This window comes from Populus nigra, chromosome 16 (assembly GCF_951802175.1).
Source record: "Populus nigra chromosome 16, ddPopNigr1.1, whole genome shotgun sequence".
NCBI lineage: Eukaryota > Viridiplantae > Streptophyta > Magnoliopsida > Malpighiales > Salicaceae > Populus > Populus nigra.
The window spans coordinates 1663211-1680465 of NC_084867.1; the positions used below are offsets into that span (position 1 = coordinate 1663211).

At 32.0% G+C, this 17255-nt stretch overlaps 2 protein-coding genes and 1 non-coding gene across 4 annotated transcripts; 2 read left to right on the plus strand and 1 right to left on the minus strand.

The window, feature by feature from the left end:
- Positions 1-3773: 3773 nt before the first annotated feature.
- LOC133675658 (uncharacterized) lies at positions 3774-6867 on the plus strand. 2 transcript variants are annotated; one of them, XM_062097109.1, is made up of 4 exons: positions 3774-4129; positions 5496-5763; positions 6383-6441; positions 6600-6867. In XM_062097109.1, exons 1-4 carry the CDS (start codon positions 3874-3876, stop codon positions 6629-6631), a joined length of 615 nt encoding a protein of 204 aa, XP_061953093.1. In that variant the 5' UTR covers positions 3774-3873; the 3' UTR covers positions 6632-6867. The 2 variants fall into 2 exon arrangements, with proteins under 2 accessions (XP_061953093.1, XP_061953092.1); XM_062097108.1 differs by having other exon boundaries at positions 3775-4129; positions 5445-5763.
- Positions 6868-7454: 587 nt separating this feature from the next.
- LOC133676187 (probable inactive receptor kinase At4g23740) lies at positions 7455-10634 on the minus strand. Its single transcript, XM_062097796.1, has 3 exons — positions 10215-10634; positions 8452-9737; positions 7455-8367 (listed from the first exon to the last, which is right to left on the minus strand). Exons 2-3 carry the CDS (start codon positions 9683-9685, stop codon positions 7694-7696), a joined length of 1908 nt encoding a protein of 635 aa, XP_061953780.1. The 5' UTR covers positions 9686-9737; positions 10215-10634; the 3' UTR covers positions 7455-7693.
- Positions 10635-16825: 6191 nt separating this feature from the next.
- TRNAM-CAU (transfer RNA methionine (anticodon CAU)) lies at positions 16826-16897 on the plus strand. The gene has a single exon. It is a non-coding gene; the product is annotated as a tRNA-Met (tRNA).
- The last annotated feature ends 358 nt before the right edge of the window (positions 16898-17255 follow it).

Genomic DNA, 17255 nt, shown 5'->3' on the forward strand with positions numbered 1-17255 from the left:
ATGAAAATTTTACTAGTCTTTTCTAAATGAAACTCTATTGAAGTATAAGTTTTCTTTTTAGAGAATTTTGGTGTGTTGACTAGTCTTGCTCAAAACTTACACTATAGTTTTTCTGTGTGTTTGGTATTGTAATGTGAGATATTTTTAAATCTTTTTAGTTTAAAAATACATTAAAATATTTTTTTTCATATCTATTTTTTATTTTCTACACTAGCACATCAAAATAATTGAAAAATAAAAAAAATATTTTTTTTATTATTTTTTCAAGAAAAAATGCACTTTTATAACACTTACAAGAATAAAAGTTAATACACTATTATAAACTCTCTCTTTTTTAATTAATGTGGGTGTTCAAACCAAGTTAAATGCACTTTGACCAATCACACGAGTCTTGGAGTTAATGACTATATAAACCTTTCAATGACTCTGAAGTTTGTGAAACTTAGGGGTGTTCAAAAAAACCGAAAAACCGATTAAATCGAGAAAACCGGAAAAAAAATAACCGAAAAAACCGAACCGTGAAAAAAAACCGATTAAACCGATTAAAATTTTGAAAAAACCGACCGGTTCGGTTCAGTTTCGGTTTTTTAAGTCTGGAACCGGAAAAACCGAACCGAACCGAACCGAAACCGGAAAAAAACCGAGCCAAACCGAGCCAAACCGAAAAAACCGAGCCAAACCGAGCCAAAACCGAGCCAAACCGAAAAAACCGAGCCAAACCGGTTTGAACCGGGTTTTGCTCTAAAAAACCGAACCGAACCGAACCGAAACCGGTCGGTTTGAACCGATTTCGGTTCGGTTTCGGTTTTTTTTTAAAAAAAAAAAAAATTCGGTTTGGTTACTTTTTTTGATAAAAACCGAACCGAACCGAACCGTGAACACCCCTAGTGAAACTCAAACTGGTAACTTTTAATAAGCAAATATAAATCTTGATTGGTTGAGACTTGATCGGTTGAGGCATTGAGCTGCTCCCCTTATAATTTTATTAAACACTATTTAATAGGCTTTGTAGTGGTTACCCATCATCCATGTAGATGTCATTAATATTCTCTTAATCTGTTGGGATGGCCTAGAATCCATGCATTATCCATGATAATAGGCTATTCTAATTTACTTTTATCTATTTTCTTATTAAAAGATCATGTATAATAAATTTATATTTATTATGCTTCATGATTCTATTATAGTGGTTGTGAAGGGTTTTTCTACATTTTTTTAATGAAAGTTTCTCTGTCAAATAGAAACAAAAAAAAAAATCATCTTTCTAACAATTATCATTCAACTTTTCATTTGCTACAAGAAATATTTGAGATGTTATTTTAAAAACTTGAGAAATATGTTATTTATTGTATTCTAATGATTGATGTGTTGAGTATATGAAGTTACTGTTATTTATTTAAATATAACTAAATATAGATTAAAATAAAATAAATAAAAGATCTAAAATAATATAATCCATAGATTCCCTATAATGATCCTAGCACCTCTATGTAGAATTTCTCTTTGACTTGTCTAGTGCTATGAAGCGCCATTTAGAATTACGTTTCAAACGGAAAAAAATTAAAAAATTTATTAAAAAATTTATTAAAAAATTTATTTTTTTATTTTCTTGAATCGTTTTAATATATTGATGTTAAAAATATTTAAAAAAAAAAATATTTTTTTAATATATTTTTAAATTAAAAATATTTTAAAAAACAATCATTATTACACTCTCAAGTACTCCCTGCAAAGCTTAATCCTTCTTTCCGTTTTCATTTTTATATTTTTGGTGACTTCCCTCCCTTCCTCTCATCTCCTTCACTCGTTAGGAGTAAGGAGATCCTTGCTAACGGGGTGAGAGTTTTGTTAAGGGGCCATGCTAGAATGATCATTAAACTTGAAGAACATTATTAAGATTTAAATTTTTTGAGGGGGCCTAGTAATAAATTTTAAGAGACAAATGAGAAAATGAACCTGAAATACAGGGGCTATAGTGGATTTTTAAAAATCCGGGGGTGGATCTAGTGATGGAATTTGTTTTGAGGCGGTAATATGATAAATTGAATTGTAAAATTGTAAGAAATTATAGTTTAAGGACTTATCTGAGATATATATCGTGAATAGAGGACTTAGTTGTAAGTTGCCTTTTATTTCAAATATTTGAAGGTGGTGATTAATGCTGGTGGTCACTGTTTGAATATTTATTGGTGGATAGGATCGACGTTTAAGAAAAAGGAAAAGGAAAAATTAATGCATAGAAATTCTCCGTTACTATTACGGTGACGTGTAAGGTTTTTTGTTTTTGAATGAAACGAATATTTTTGCCCGTGCCGTGTCGTTTTCTCTGGTCTTTTTGGCACGGACGGCGTCAACGACGCTCCCTGCAGACGCGTAGTCTTCCATGGCTGGCTCGATTCTAGTTTTTGTGCCATGGTCAACTCGTTATGAGGCGGTGACTGTTTGACCGTAATATGTCGTCGTTTCACCTTTATTTCCTTGGAAATAAATAAGAATAACAATGAGTTTGTAATGTTTTTAAATTTGGAAAGTACGGTTTTTTTAAAATAATTTCATACATAAAAATATAGATTTAATATATTTCCTTGTGCAAAAATAGATAAAAATTAAATACAAAAAGTCCAATTAAATCTTGATACATAAAACACTTTCTTCTCAAAAATACCTATATTTTTCATAATCTCTTATAGACACGGAAATATCAAGTTGAAATATTATTTTTTTAGGAATTGTTTGGTATTTTTATGCTATATTGTGATGTGGTTGTTGTGTTACTCTATGTTTGCGAGGGTAAAAATAATGTTTAGTAATTGGTTATTTTTTTTATATTTATGAATGTTTAAAACAACTAAATAGTACTTGGTTAATTTTTCTATTTTTTTAAAATATAAAATGCCTAATAAGTAGTATAGTATATTAGAGATATTCTAAAAATATATTTCATTTATATTAAATAATTTATGGTTTTTTAAATTTATACGACATGTGTATATATTTGTTTTACCAGAGTATTTTTTATTTTTTAAAATAAGATGATAATACACACACATGAAGTCAATATTTCAAAAACATCAATGATATACAAAAGAAAATTTGAAATAAAACAAGTAAAATACTAGCATATTTTTTACATGTAATTAAAAAATATCATTTTAATTAAAATAAAACAACACCCACAAGATGAGGTATCTAAAAATATATTTTATTTATTTTTAAAATAATAATATTAAATACATATTTAAAATCCTTAGAATCACCATCCATTTAACATTAATATTTCAATTTGATTTTGACCCTCTCTATGTCATTATAATGTTATTAAATTGATAATATAAATTGTCATTGACACCTTTTCCTAGATAATAAATTCTTTTAATTGCAGAGGAAAAATAGACTTGTTTTGACCGAAATTATGATCTCGTTTATATTTTAACAAAACATGGTATTTTTTAAAAATAAAATAAAATAAAACACGTAAGAATAATAATGTAATATATTATATGGTGGGTCGATGAAATTGTAATATTTTAATATTGAACGTGGAAGAAATCTATATAAATAGAATATTTTATTCATTTTGCATGTTTTTTCTATTTGTATGGCGTTTCTTTTTTAATACTAATCCGAAAAAGCTTTTTTAAAAACTGATTTTTAGTCAATTAAATAAAAAAACCCTCCAAAAAAAAAAAATATGCATGAAAAGCACGTACGTTGCCTTTTTTTTTTTTTTTTGATTTTTGTAACCTCAGCCAATAACCGACCTTGGCTAGCGTGAAGCTACAGACCAAAAGCACATGCAGCCCACCAAATAAACCGGACCAACTTAGCCACCCACTGGAACTCACCGCCCCCCAAAAAACTACTGATCACAACATGAGCAGATTCAACCGGCGAGTCCAAATCCCCGATTTACAACTCCCCAAATACGACGATGCAGAAGAAGAAGGAGATTATAGTGATAATAATGGAGTAGCGCGATTAACAACAACAGGGAGCAATGCGAGTGACGATCAAGAACCAGTCATGGGTGTTAAAGTTCTAAGACAAGCTTCGTGTCATAGAGATATTAAAGGGGATTATCTTGATGTTCCTTCTCATTCGTACTTGATGAAGATTTTTCAGAAACAAGGTCAGTCTATCAGTCCTTTTCAAGTTCTTATAACTTTTCTGGATTTTTTTGTTTTTTAACTGATAATTGATTTCTGAGTCTTCATTGTTTTTGGACATTAATCTGTTTAAAGTAGTCCTAGAGGTCTTGCTTTGTAAATGGCCAGTGGGTTTGTGATTATTTTTTGTTTTATTTATTTGATTTTGCTCTGTTTTTTTTGTTTTTCTTGTTGATATTGTATAGTTAGAGAATGCAAAATATTTTATGCGAGAACATTTAGTTTAGAAATCAACTATGTTGAATCTTGTGTTTATCAAGATTGGTTTCGTGTTTTAGAAATACTTCAAGTGAATTTAGTAAGCTTGTGTGCTTAGCTAGTTGAGGTTGATGATGGGCAGTCGCAGATATTCTTCGTTGATTGCACAATGTTTAAGGCCATATATTCAAAGCTTTCGGGCCGAATTAGTTGGATCGGTTCCTGGAAGTGTCAAAATAGTGATAATTTTTGTTGAAACAACATTGTTTTGTTGACTTGGAAAGAATGGTTCTAGAATGTTGGAAATTCTTGGATTGAAGAATGGTCTTAGCTTTCTTGCTGGTAAAAGTTGTTGCCTTCAGTTTATGACAACAAGTCTGTAAGTTTCAAAGTAGTGATAAATTTTGTTGAGACATCATTGTTTTGTTGACTTGGAAAGAATCGTTCTAGAATGCTGGAATTCTTAGACTGAAGAATGGTCTTAGCCTTCTTGTTGGTAAAAGTTGTTCCCTGCAGTTTATGACTTGAGTATTTACAAGTCTTGGGGCTTCTCTGTTCTCCTTTTCAAGAATAGTTTCATTACTGTTCATAAACATTTTTTTTTTCATGGAAATTTTTATATTTCATTTCAATTTCAATAAAAAGAGAAAATCAGAAAATACTCATATGGTATGCATTTGTGTTTTCCTTAATATTGATTCCACGCACCATCTTAGAATATATCATTGGTTAGAGACAAATACCAAATTACAATTTATTTTTTGTTCAAGTAGAGGCTGGGGAGGAATAAGCAGCTAATTTGGCTGCATCTGATCCATGTACTGGCCCGAAACATTCGGGGTTCAAAAGCATTAATGATAAAATTAAGTCCCTCAACCCCCTAAAACCAACACAAAGTAGCGAGCATTGATTCTGGAATGAAAGGATTATGCTCAGAAATTGACTTGGAGCATTGGTGTCCTTTAAACCTCAATCCCATCTCAGAGTTCAGGGAAGACTTAGGTTGTTAATCTGATACATTTTTAAACACTCTTCCTAGCTTAATATATCTTTAAACTTTCATCATCTTTATTTTTGCAGGTGATAAGCAAGTTCTCTTTGCTGATAAAGTTTTGAAATTCACTGCTTCAGGAAAGATGAAACACCGCATATTGTTAATAACTGACTTTGCCCTTTACATTATTGACCCGGAGACTAATGCGCTTAAACGACGAATAGCTCTGGCAGCTGTAGAAAAGACATGTTTGAGTGACTTAAGTGATAATTTCCTTGCAATTATCATTCCAAAAGAGTATGATCTTCTCATGGCCAGCACTAGAAAGACTGAAATAGTTGCAGTGTTAGTTGAAGCCACCAAGAGTGCTTCTGACTTTGAACTTGAGGTGGTTTTTTCCAATAGGTAAAATCGATGAACTGATATCTTTCACTGTTCTTGCATTAGTATTCAATGTTTTACTTTTCCTTTGATTTCTTAGATGATCCTAAACAGATACTTTATTGAAGGATAATTAAGGTTTAATTTTATAATCCATTTATCCATGCGACATCCAGATTGTGGTTTGTTGTAATAGATGCTCATTGCTTTATCATATATGAATCTTTGGTACTGTCCTTTGTATAATGCCTATATCATTGATTTTCAAAGCAAGTTTGTTAAATGCAAACATGTGCGTAACCGGGGAATTTAGCTCATAAAAACTGTCAAGTGACTGGATATGATATGTTTGTCCTTCTGTAATCAGAGGTGACAGAGAGGTTTTCTGACTAATTTTAGAGGAAGAGAAGACTGTTAGCACTGAGAACAGTAGTGCTTTGGCCTTATATTGTATGCAAATTATAAGATATCTGCAAACATGAGATTGCTTAAAGATCAGTGTTAGGAAGGCTATCAGTTAGTTGATGTCTCCTCCACCCCCACTTTCTTTTCCCCGCTCCTTGCAGGCTGAGTTGCTTTTGAAATTTGTTCTGTATGATGCTCTCACTGAAATCTGACTTGATTAGGCCCCTTACCTTTGCAGCTTTGAGTATAATGCAGATGCTGAATTGGTAAAGGAAATCCAGTTCGAGGAAGTTGAAGGTCCGTGCTTCTATAACCTGAAACTATTTTTTATCTTAAAGGATAATTGTTCTATAACAACTGTCATACAGGTACCCACTATTACATAGTAATCGGGTAAATCAGTGTTATGTGCTCGTGAGGCCTTCTGTTCATATCCCTTCTTATGTGCATTTCAGGAGGAGTTAAAACCAGAATCACGAGGAAATGAGTAGCAGTCCACACATGATTTCATTTGTTTATAGAAGTCCACACATGTTTTCATTTGTTTATAGACTACACAGGACATTCATACTGTTCATTGTAAAGCGGGAAGGTCATTGCATTGGCCCATTGATATATTGTTTTGTTGATGTTGATTTTTGTGTGTCTAATCCCTGTAGTAAAAGAATTGAAGTTTTTCTCTGCGGAACTGGTTTCGGTTGTATGAAATGAGGTTATTTTTTATGTTCAAAAGCATAAATTGCTTTCTCCAAGAGACATCACCAGTTTCAGTTTGATTCTGCAAGTTTTTTTGGGGCACACAGCTGATTAATTTGCTATATGCCCGAGGGTGTCTGGGAAGGAAGAAGCTTAAACAATGGAAGAGACTTATTTAGCTTAACTGTAAACCCTCAATGCTTACTACCGGCAATAAGCAGTTGGATTTGCGAAGATAGTCATTTCTGAGCTCGCAGACAAACACATTCAAAGGCGTTGATTGCTCAGCTGAGTGCATAAACAGGCTCTGCAGGGATAATAAACTAGTGGTTCACCATTGACTAGTCTCTGCAAAGCAACTTGACCTGATATTCTTCTTATATTAAATTACACAGGAGTGGAGATTAGGAGAAGCTGCATGTGGTCATGATTCTTGAAAGCATCTAGCTGGGTCCATCCGCTTATTATTTAAAGGGGCAGGCAGTTTATATGGTTCCATACCACTGATTAGGTAGGTTTTTGGCACATGAAGGTATCAATGTAGAGCCACGAGTCAAGGATCCTGGACCCGTCCATGTACATTGAGAGATTGAGTTACATCATGCCGCAAAAACTACATAAACCCATAGGCATAACATTGAATTCTGACTAAATAATACAGCAGAAAAGAACCCATCTTGTCTTTGCCTTTAGTTGGGGGCTTAGAGCAGGTGGCTAAAAACTAATTCTATGACAAAATTTGTCACGGAAATATGAGGGTATGCAAATAAACTCAATTAATTGAAACAAACAGCCCAGTTCAATTAATGGAAAACAAAAATTGTATTGCAACTAATAGCAAGAAGAAACAATATTACTGTTGAGCTGAAGAGGTGGAAGCTACTTCAGCTGTCTGTGGTGATGGGGTTGCGACTGCAATTTCTAATTTACTTTCAGTGGATGGCCGGTCGTCGTCGGTGCTTAGTCTCCGAATTTCCTCCACCATTTTCACCACATCAGGCATTTTGGGTCTCTGCTCTGGCATCCTCACCACACAAGCCATTCCTATTTGTAACATCTCTACCATTTCCTCCTCAATATTGGGATACCTTAAGAGCTCTAAATCAAATACTTCAGCAGTCCACTCCTCTCTTACCACAGAATTCACCCACCTCACCAAGTGAACAACTTCATCACCACCTGTGGCGTGCATGGGAGATTTTCCTGTGAGAAGCTCAAGTAGCAAGACCCCATAACTGTAGACATCAGATGCATGGGCTGCTTTCCTACTGTCTGTTACTTCTGGGGCTCGATAGCCTGCAGCCCTCATCATTGGTGGGGGCACTGGGCTCATCAGTGATGCCAAACCGATATCGGACACACAGCCATATCCTTGGGAATTGAGGAAAATGTTTGAGGATTTTATGTTTCCATGGACAAGTTTGCCACCATTCTGCGTGTGGACATGAGCAATGCCCCTTGCTGCACCAATTGCGATCTTCAGCCTTGTTTCCCAGTCTATAGGAGTGTGGCCCTCCCCTCTCTTACCTGCAAAATGTAACATTTATCTATGAGTAATATCCCTGAAAGCTGGAAAACAGAGTGTATCACTGTAAAAGGTTTTTGACATACCATGTAGCATTGAAGACACACTGCCCTCTTCATAGAAATCGTAGACCATAAGTCTCTCATCCTTGGAATAGTAATATGCCCTTAGTGGAGACACATTCGCATGCCTAATACTCCCAGCCACAATCATTTGCTGCTCAAACTCCTTTTTGGGCACAGCCACTTCCTTCAACCTCTTCACCACCACTGTGGATGCATCCTCGAGCGCGGCCTTATAAGCTATTCCAAACGTTCCCTTCCCAAGCACCTCTGCAGATGCTCTCAACAAGTCCTCCAAGTCAAATGCAAGACTACAATGCTCGAAGAAAAATAGCCTGTTGTTCTGCTCTTGGCTCTTTGAAGCTGTTTTCTTCAAAGACGATTCTTTCTTCTTTGTTGCTAACCCACCTTCCCTATTTTTCTTAAAGCGGCACAAAACCATCAACACAGCAATAACCACAAACCCAAGAACACAGCCACCTAGAGCAATCCCCAGGATTGCAGGTTCCCTTAGTTTTGAGGATTTTTTTGATGGTTGAGAACTTGGTGGATGAACTGGAAGAGCAGGAGGAAGGGCATTTTCTGATGAAAGATTGTTACCAGAAAATGCAGAACTTGGAAATCTTTGAAGAGACTTGGGCACACTTCCAGTAAAATTATTGTTGGCTAATTCTAGCTGTTGCAAACTAGAGACATTTATATCAGGAATATTGCCTGAAAGGGAGTTGTTAGCAAGGTTCAAAGATGTGAGGTGGGTCAAATTTGATATTGAAGGAGGAAAGCTCCCATTGAAGCCATTATTGGAAAGATTAAGAATTGTGAGATTATTCCAAACTGAGAAATCTGAAGGCAATGGGCCAGAGAAGTTGTTGGATTGAAGAAAAAGGACGGTTAAGTTCTTGAGTTTGGATAGTTCATCATAAGGGAAAGAACCTGATATACCATTAGATCCGAGGCTCAGGATCTGAATTGCTGACAAACGCCTAAGAGTGTTGGGTGGAATTGGGCCACGAAATCCTACTCCTGGCAACACGAGGGCTGTAACTCTAGAGTGATCATTGCTACAGGACACTCCAGTCCAGTTATTGCACACAGAAGTGCTCTCCTTCCAATTGACAGGGCGAGAGAGATGAATATTGTGAAGGAAATATAATAAAGCTTTCTTATCTTCAACCGGGTCAGCGGTGGTTGGCAAGAAAACTGCTCCAAAGAAGAGAAAAGCACATAAAATGAAGAACAGGCCCTTGTTCATGTTCATTCTCTCTCAGAACCAAACTGTTGAGCACATTTGCAACTGAACAGCAAAGTTTCTACACAAATCATGGTCACATCCACATAAATTTGGTTAAGAGATGGACTTTAATTAGAAACAGAAACATATATGGTCTTTGCTAGGATATGCTGGTTGTCATAATTATGAAGCAGATAAATGTCTTACAAATTGTCTCGAAATATTATGACTAATAGCCAAGACTTTTAGTATTAGGACACATTTAGTCAAAATTAGCAGCTAAAGCATGATTAGGAGACCTACTATACACTATCATGGTTCTTTGTTGACTTTTGCAGCTCTCTTCACCAAACATCCTTGGACGCTGTGAAAGTGTGTGTAAATAGAAGAAATCAAGATTCAGAATCCCAAACACGAGCACAACTATCCCTTGTCATTTTCCTTTGCTTTCCTTCATTTTTTTTTTCTCGGAAGCCAAGCAGGCAGCAGTAAAGGACAGAAAACAGAAAGCAAGATATTGAAAAGGGGGGTTCAGTTCTAAAGAAACGAAACTTACTGATTGATTGAAGAACACTTCAAAACTTGCCAAAGATCCACCACATCTACAACTAGTCAGCTTAACTCTTAGTCCCTCTGTCTTCCCCGTAAAACAATCTTAACAATCCCCATGAATATTCAATACCAAGAAGCAAAAGAAGAAGAAGAAGACAGAATCAGTTACATCCTTGGGAAATCAGACTACAGCGAGAAAAGCAAAAGTACTAGATGACAATGATAAGTGAAGATGATTATTAATGATGGCGAGGACTGATGAATATGAGCTGTTTTTGCTTGAGAGAGCAGCATCACATGCAAGAAACTAGTTATATAATAATTGAGAAAGCAAAGTCCATGCGCACGAACAGGAGGGTGCATGTGGAGACAAAGAGAGACAACGTTTCATTAAGGATGCAAATAAGCTAATAATAACTAGTCACAACTCCAACCACTGTAACCATAGCCAATCACTACTGTTGCTATATATATATATATATATATATATATATATATATATATAGAGAGAGAGAGAGAGAGAGAGAGAGAGAGAGAGAGAGAGAGAGAGAGAGAGACACGCACACATCTATGATATTTTTAGATTGATTTTCTTATACAGGATTTCAATTAATTTTTAGACAAAATATTTTTAATAGGTTAGCTACTGGGTTTTTAAAAAAAATATTAAATTAGTTAAAATTTATTTTTTATAATTTTTTTATTTTTTTTTTATAATTTATCTCAATTTTAAAATCCAAATCGCATATTTAACATATTAATTTATGTTGATTCATGTTATTTTTTTAATTTATCTTTTCTTCTCAATTTTTTTATAAATTGAAATAATTAAGAATTAGTCTTTATAATTTATTTTTTATAATATTATTATATTCTCATGACTCGAATTATGATTTTAATAAAATAACCTAAATTGATTCAATATATTATTATTTTATTATTTTTTAAAAAATATATATTTTAAAAATATATCATTTAACATCTTAAATGAATACATAATTAATTTTTTTTATTAACAATTATGTTATCAATGCTTTCACAATTTGTTTTATATTAAAAAATTAACCTTACCTGTAATAGAGTGCGTATCAATAATCCAGTATTTTATACTGCGTAGACTTCCTCGTTATCTGTATTAATTTATTTGTATAGCTAGGTATTATATTTGTAGATTAATTACTGTACTAAAACTTGTGGGCCAGAGGGCACATCACCTCTGCTGCATATCCGTCAATGATGCTTATTCCTGGAAGAAATTTGCTCTCTGAATTTCTGGCACAGTATATCCCCACAGGCATTGGCAGAGACACGGTAGATGATAGGATCCAAGGGTGGACACCACCACCTGCTCCAGCCTTTATTAGCCAGCTTCCTGCGGTGGCGAAACCCGACAAAGTTGTCACTTCCAAGATTTGAAATCAGCCATCCACTCACGCACAGTCCTCCGAGAAAACCACCAAATGCCGTGCCTACCCTATTCCATGCTGCTATGCTACAAGTTAAATTCTACCCAACTCTTTTATTTTTTTAGTTTAAATTGTTTTTATTTAAAAATATTTTAATATAATAATTTTTTTATTTTTTTAAATTTATTTTTACATTAGTAGATAAGAATGATTTGAAAATATTAAAATAAAATTTCAAATCTCTTGAAAATTGTTTTTGAAACGGAAAACAACAAACTTTAAAGCTATTTTCCGTGTGTTTTAATTTTTTTAATAATTTTATATATTAATATTAATATTAAAAATAAAAAATAAAAAATATTTTAATATATTATATATCACATTACAAAAACACACACTAAGCACTCGTATAATTAATAAAATAAAAAAGGGCACTATTTGTTTTCAGCTTAACCATTTACAAATTCTATAAATATTTTGTTTTGATCATAAATGAATTTATTTTGCATATATTTGTATGTATCTGAATAAAAAATTATATAAAAAACTATTATACTAATATATTTTTGAAAATTGAGATCAAGATTTTACATATTTTTATAAAGGAGACTAATTTAACATGTATATATGTATTTAAAAAAAATAACAAAAAATAATTTTGAGACCTTTATACTGATTTTTTCAAAATTCTCATAAACTTGATTGTACTGACATATTATGTGTGTTAATTAAATTGATAAATTTCTTTTCATAAATTAAATTAAGTTAATAAAAAAATTAAATTTGAAATACAAAAGTACTGCAATACTCTTTAGAGTGTATTTGAAAATGTGATAATGATTATTTTTTATTTTAAAATATATTAAAATAATATTTTTTTATTTTTTAAATTATTTTTTATATCAGTACATCAAAATGATCTGAAAACACTAAAAATATATTAATTTGAAGTAAAAAAAAATTTTAATTTTTCAAAAACATTTTTAAAACATAAAAAAAAATATCTAGTTAATAAAAAAAATTAAATTGGGTTGATAAAAAAAAAAAAAAACTTTCATAAATTTGAAACACAAGCACCGGTGACAGCCTTTAATATCGTTGATCAATGATCGATGAAAAAGGAAAGAACCGATCAATGGTGACTGTTAGATCGGTGGCCTGACAGTATTGCATTTAATGATTACCACGTGCCATTTATTACCTCTACCTTCCAAATTTAGCTTCCTCAGGTCACTGCGACAGGTCAGACACGCTCTTCTCTGCTTTCACTTTCACAGACCCATTGACGGGTCAATTTTACGGGTTAATGCTTGCATCCTTATATTTTTTATTTTGTACTTGAAAGTCCTTTTATTATTATTTTTCATTTCATCATCTTTTTGTATCCTTCCAGTAGCTAGTATTACTATTGTGATTAAAAATTGATGTGTGGTGTGCTCTCTAATATAGATTTTTGTCATTATATTTTTTTAAAAAAATATTTTGGTCCATTTAATATATTTTTTACAAATAAATCCTTAATTAAAAGCTTTTATCATCGTATTTTTTAGTTCTATACAATTTAGTCTCATAACAATTCTCTTAAAACTAAATCCTTCCATGCAGTGTTTTTAAACCCAACCCGGTCCAAAGCTCGGGTCACGAGTTTTGATCGGGTTACTGGGCAATCTTATTTTTTATATAAATCAAAACAATATCGTTTTGGTAAAAAATAAAAATATAGTGAACGGGTTGCAACCGGGTTTTTGACCGGGTCAACTAGATCACCAGGTCAAACTATCGGGACAGCCGGATCGACTGAGTTTTTAACTATTCTTATTTTTTCATAAACCTGATCTAGTTCTAGTCCCAGGTCAGCTGGGTCAACCAACCGGGTTTTAAAATTATGTTTCTATGTTAAATTTTTATTTTTTTAAAAAAAATTAGTTAAATAATCAAAATGGAGTGATGGATAAGGTAAGAGTTAGGTGAATTTAAATAGGTTTACTATTTTTTTATTTTTTCTATAACGTTGTATATCTATTGTTATGTTTTTTCAAAATTTATTTTTTTAATTCATTTTCTTAATTCAAATCTAAAAAAATTCACCATTTATATTTTACATGTGATATGAGAATATTTATTTACTTGTTTTTTTATTAATTCAAATAGGTATACCTATTTAAATAAATCCACTGTACTCTTATCTTACCTACCAAACATTTAAATTATTTTAATAATTTTTTCTAAGTTTGTATTTGATACATAGGAATTTAATTTTTTTTAAAAGTCATCCAAGGATTAAATTGTATATGGATGTAAAATATGATGATAACAAATCCTTAATTAAAAACTTATCTGTAAGAAAAAACATAATACAAGGATCAGAATATACATTAGCAAAAAATTCATCATGACACATTTCAATTTTAAACGATATTAATGACACTGATGATGAAAGGATGTAATTTGGAAGACAAAATAATTAATACTAGACAAAAACTAGTAAAGAAACTTTTTTGATGTAAAATAAATAAATATACAGAAATAAGGAAGCATCAACCCGTAATTCCTACCGTTTGCTACTTAGGTGCAATTTTTGAAAAATTAATTTTTAAAATTTTTTATATCTGTTTGTTATTAAAAAAATTAATCACAAAAAATATTTTTTAGTCAACGGAAAACACTTTCCGGTTTTAAAAAAATTTGACTTGATTTTCAGAAAAATATTTTCTTTTACTTTTGAGCAGAAAACATTTTTCGAAAATAGTGAAAAAATTAAAATATCATATTATTTGTTGATATCAAATTTAGTTCTCAAATTTTTTATTGTTATATATATTTTATTTTGAATATTTGTTTTTTAATTTCATCAATTGAAATTTAATTTTTATATTAATTTTAGCTCTTATTTTTATAATTGTTATTTGTTTTTTTCTTATTATTTTTTAATTAAATTTTTTTACTATATATGACTTTACTAGAAATACTTTCATTGGAAAATAAATTGGATTTACTATAGATGACTTTATTAGTAAGTATACTATTAGTGCGCGCGCGCGCGCACTAATAGTATATTTTTTAAAATTAAAAAGATAAATACATACATACACTAATGGTATATTAGTTCTTAAATTGAGACATTAAATTCTCCTTGGAAGAAACAAGAGAAAAAAATAAAAGGAGCTTGCCGTGCAAAAATAAACAAGAAGACATGAGAAACTTCCATAGGTTTATATAGATTATTGACAATTTTTTAGAAGTAAATTTTTTTAATTAATATGGGTATCCGGATCAACTTGTGTGTACCTCGACTAATCATACAAATTCTAAAATTAATAAGCATATAAATCTCCAATAATCATTATTTAGCAATCACATAGTTCTGAATCTGAAAACAAAATAAAACCTTTAATTCTAAGTTTTTTTTAGTTGAAAGTAAATTATTGATATAATGGAAAAAGGATATTTCCTCGTGATAGGTTCTCTATGAAATCACAGTAATCTATTATATTATAGCATGCATGAAGCACGACCATAGTGCCTTGCAGACGACCGATGAGAGAGTGACAGAATCATGCTTGCCAACGTTTAATTAACATATAATCAACTATACAATATGGTATCCACAATGATTGGTCCAGAGATAAGAGGCCAGTTCTTTTAATGAAGCGAACACGGTTTGAATATTTATTACTTGACAGTTTAGTAATAATTATTTTTTAAAATATTTTAAAAATTATTTTTAATATAATTATATTAAAATAACTTGAAAATATTAAAAAAATTAATTTGAAATAAAAATTGTTTTTTTTTATGTTTTAAAATATTTGACGGTACTATGAAAAGGATCGGTCTCCTAATCCGAAAGGGGTGAAGAATACCCTTATATATATATAATAATAATAATAATTATAAAATACATTATATAAGCAAATTCAACCGTGTTGCCATTCCAAGGGCATGAATACAACGAGACAACTCACAGACCATCCCAGGCCAATGAGATGTGATATTTTTTTTCCTGTTTTAATTGGTTTTTTTTTTTTTAGTTATTTGGTAAAATTCTCTTGCTCTTGAGGCTGCCAGCAGCCTGAGCCTAATATGACAAATAGACTAGGACGCGAGAGACGAGGCAAGGAATGGATTGAGAATAAAAAAATTTTAAAAGTCAATAGCTAGACCAAGTTAGGTAGACTAATCAACGATCCCTTTGGACTTTTTGGTGGGTCTGGCGATGAACTTTGATTCCCATTTTCGGATAATAATAATAATAATAAAACACCTCCTCTAATAATAACATTATGTTGACACTACATAGATTAACTAATCCGGTTGAATTTTTTTTAATAATTATAATTTTGAATTCTTCTGAAAATTTATATAATTATTAATTTTAAAATTCACAAGATTAACTGACTTACTCACAATTAATAATAAAAAAAACATTATTTTTTTTTTTGTTGATGACCTGAGGTGTCCGGGCCAGCTTACGCGCATCACAACTAATCCCCGGACCCACTGAACACCTTGCAAGTCCAGTAGACATGTAAGACACCGCGGGGGTGACAGACGTGCACGCTAGGGCTCGAATCCAGGTGATAGAGGCAAGGAAAATCTTGCCTATGTCGCTGGGCTACAAGCCCTAATATAAAAAAAAAAAAACATTATTCTTAATCGTCCACATGGTGCACCAAGGGGATTGTGAAAATCTTGGGCCGCATGAAATCAATTTTCTTTTAATACTTAGTGTATCTTGAATCAGCCTGCATGTATCAAATTAGATTTTTATACCCAAGATTTGTAAAGCAGGATTTACACTTTACAGCCCACGATGACCATCAATATTAATAGGCTGAGAAATTCAAGAAAACAACATTCCCTAAAATTTATATTTAATGGTCAGGTAAATGTAAATGAATAAAATCTTAATTATCTTAGATTTTTATAAAAAATAAACACTCTAACTCGAACTCAAAATCTACTATATAAATCTCAGACTTTTTATCATCACGCTATAAAAAAATCACTGAAAGAATCAAAATGAACACGTGAAAGACATATATCTTGCTCCCATTTACCCTACCAACTCAGTCACCCACAGTGGTTAAATCATCACTTTTCTTTTGCTTCCCTTCCCTGAACTGTAAACAGGGGCCAAATTTATGATGTGGTAAATTTCGCCGTATTAAATGTTTAAATACAATATTTTGAATACTGCTATCAACAGATCAGAGTGGCGCAGCGGAAGCGTGGTGGGCCCATAACCCACAGGTCCCTGGATCGAAACCAGGCTCTGATAAAAAGAGTAGCTTCCAGCGTTGCATGTTTTTTACGACTTGAACTTTAAATAGGTACTGACGTGTCGAGATACGGGTGGAACACGGTATCAACGATATATCGCCAATGAAGGGAAAAAACCCAATACGAGAAATAAAAAACACTCTCACCAAACATGTCGTAAAACGAGAAGAGAGACGATAAACCAGGAGCGAACAGCTTGGCCGGAGGAGAGAAGGAAAATGAAGGAAGAAAGATGATAAAACCTAAATCTTTTAGTATAACCGTGTTTTAAAAACAATTTTTGTTTTTAGTTTTAGCTTTATTTTTTTTTCAGTTTTAGTATTAATATAAAAAAATTAATTTAAAAAATTATTATT

Excerpts from the sequence above, each read along its gene's own strand:
- LOC133675658 (XM_062097108.1), top strand. The coding sequence starts at position 3,874 with ATGAGCAGATTCAACCGGCGAGTCCAAATCCCCGATTTACAACTCCCC. Across the intron at positions 4,130-5,444 it reads GAAGATTTTTCAGAAACAAG|GTGATAAGCAAGTTCTCTTT; the intron begins GTCAGTCTATCA and ends TTATTTTTGCAG. Across the intron at positions 5,764-6,382 it reads GAGGTGGTTTTTTCCAATAG|CTTTGAGTATAATGCAGATG; the intron begins GTAAAATCGATG and ends TTACCTTTGCAG.
- LOC133676187 (XM_062097796.1), bottom strand. The coding sequence starts at position 9,685 with ATGAACATGAACAAGGGCCTGTTCTTCATTTTATGTGCTTTTCTCTTC. Across the intron at positions 8,368-8,451 it reads TGTGTCTTCAATGCTACATG|GTAAGAGAGGGGAGGGCCAC; the intron begins GTATGTCAAAAA and ends TACATTTTGCAG.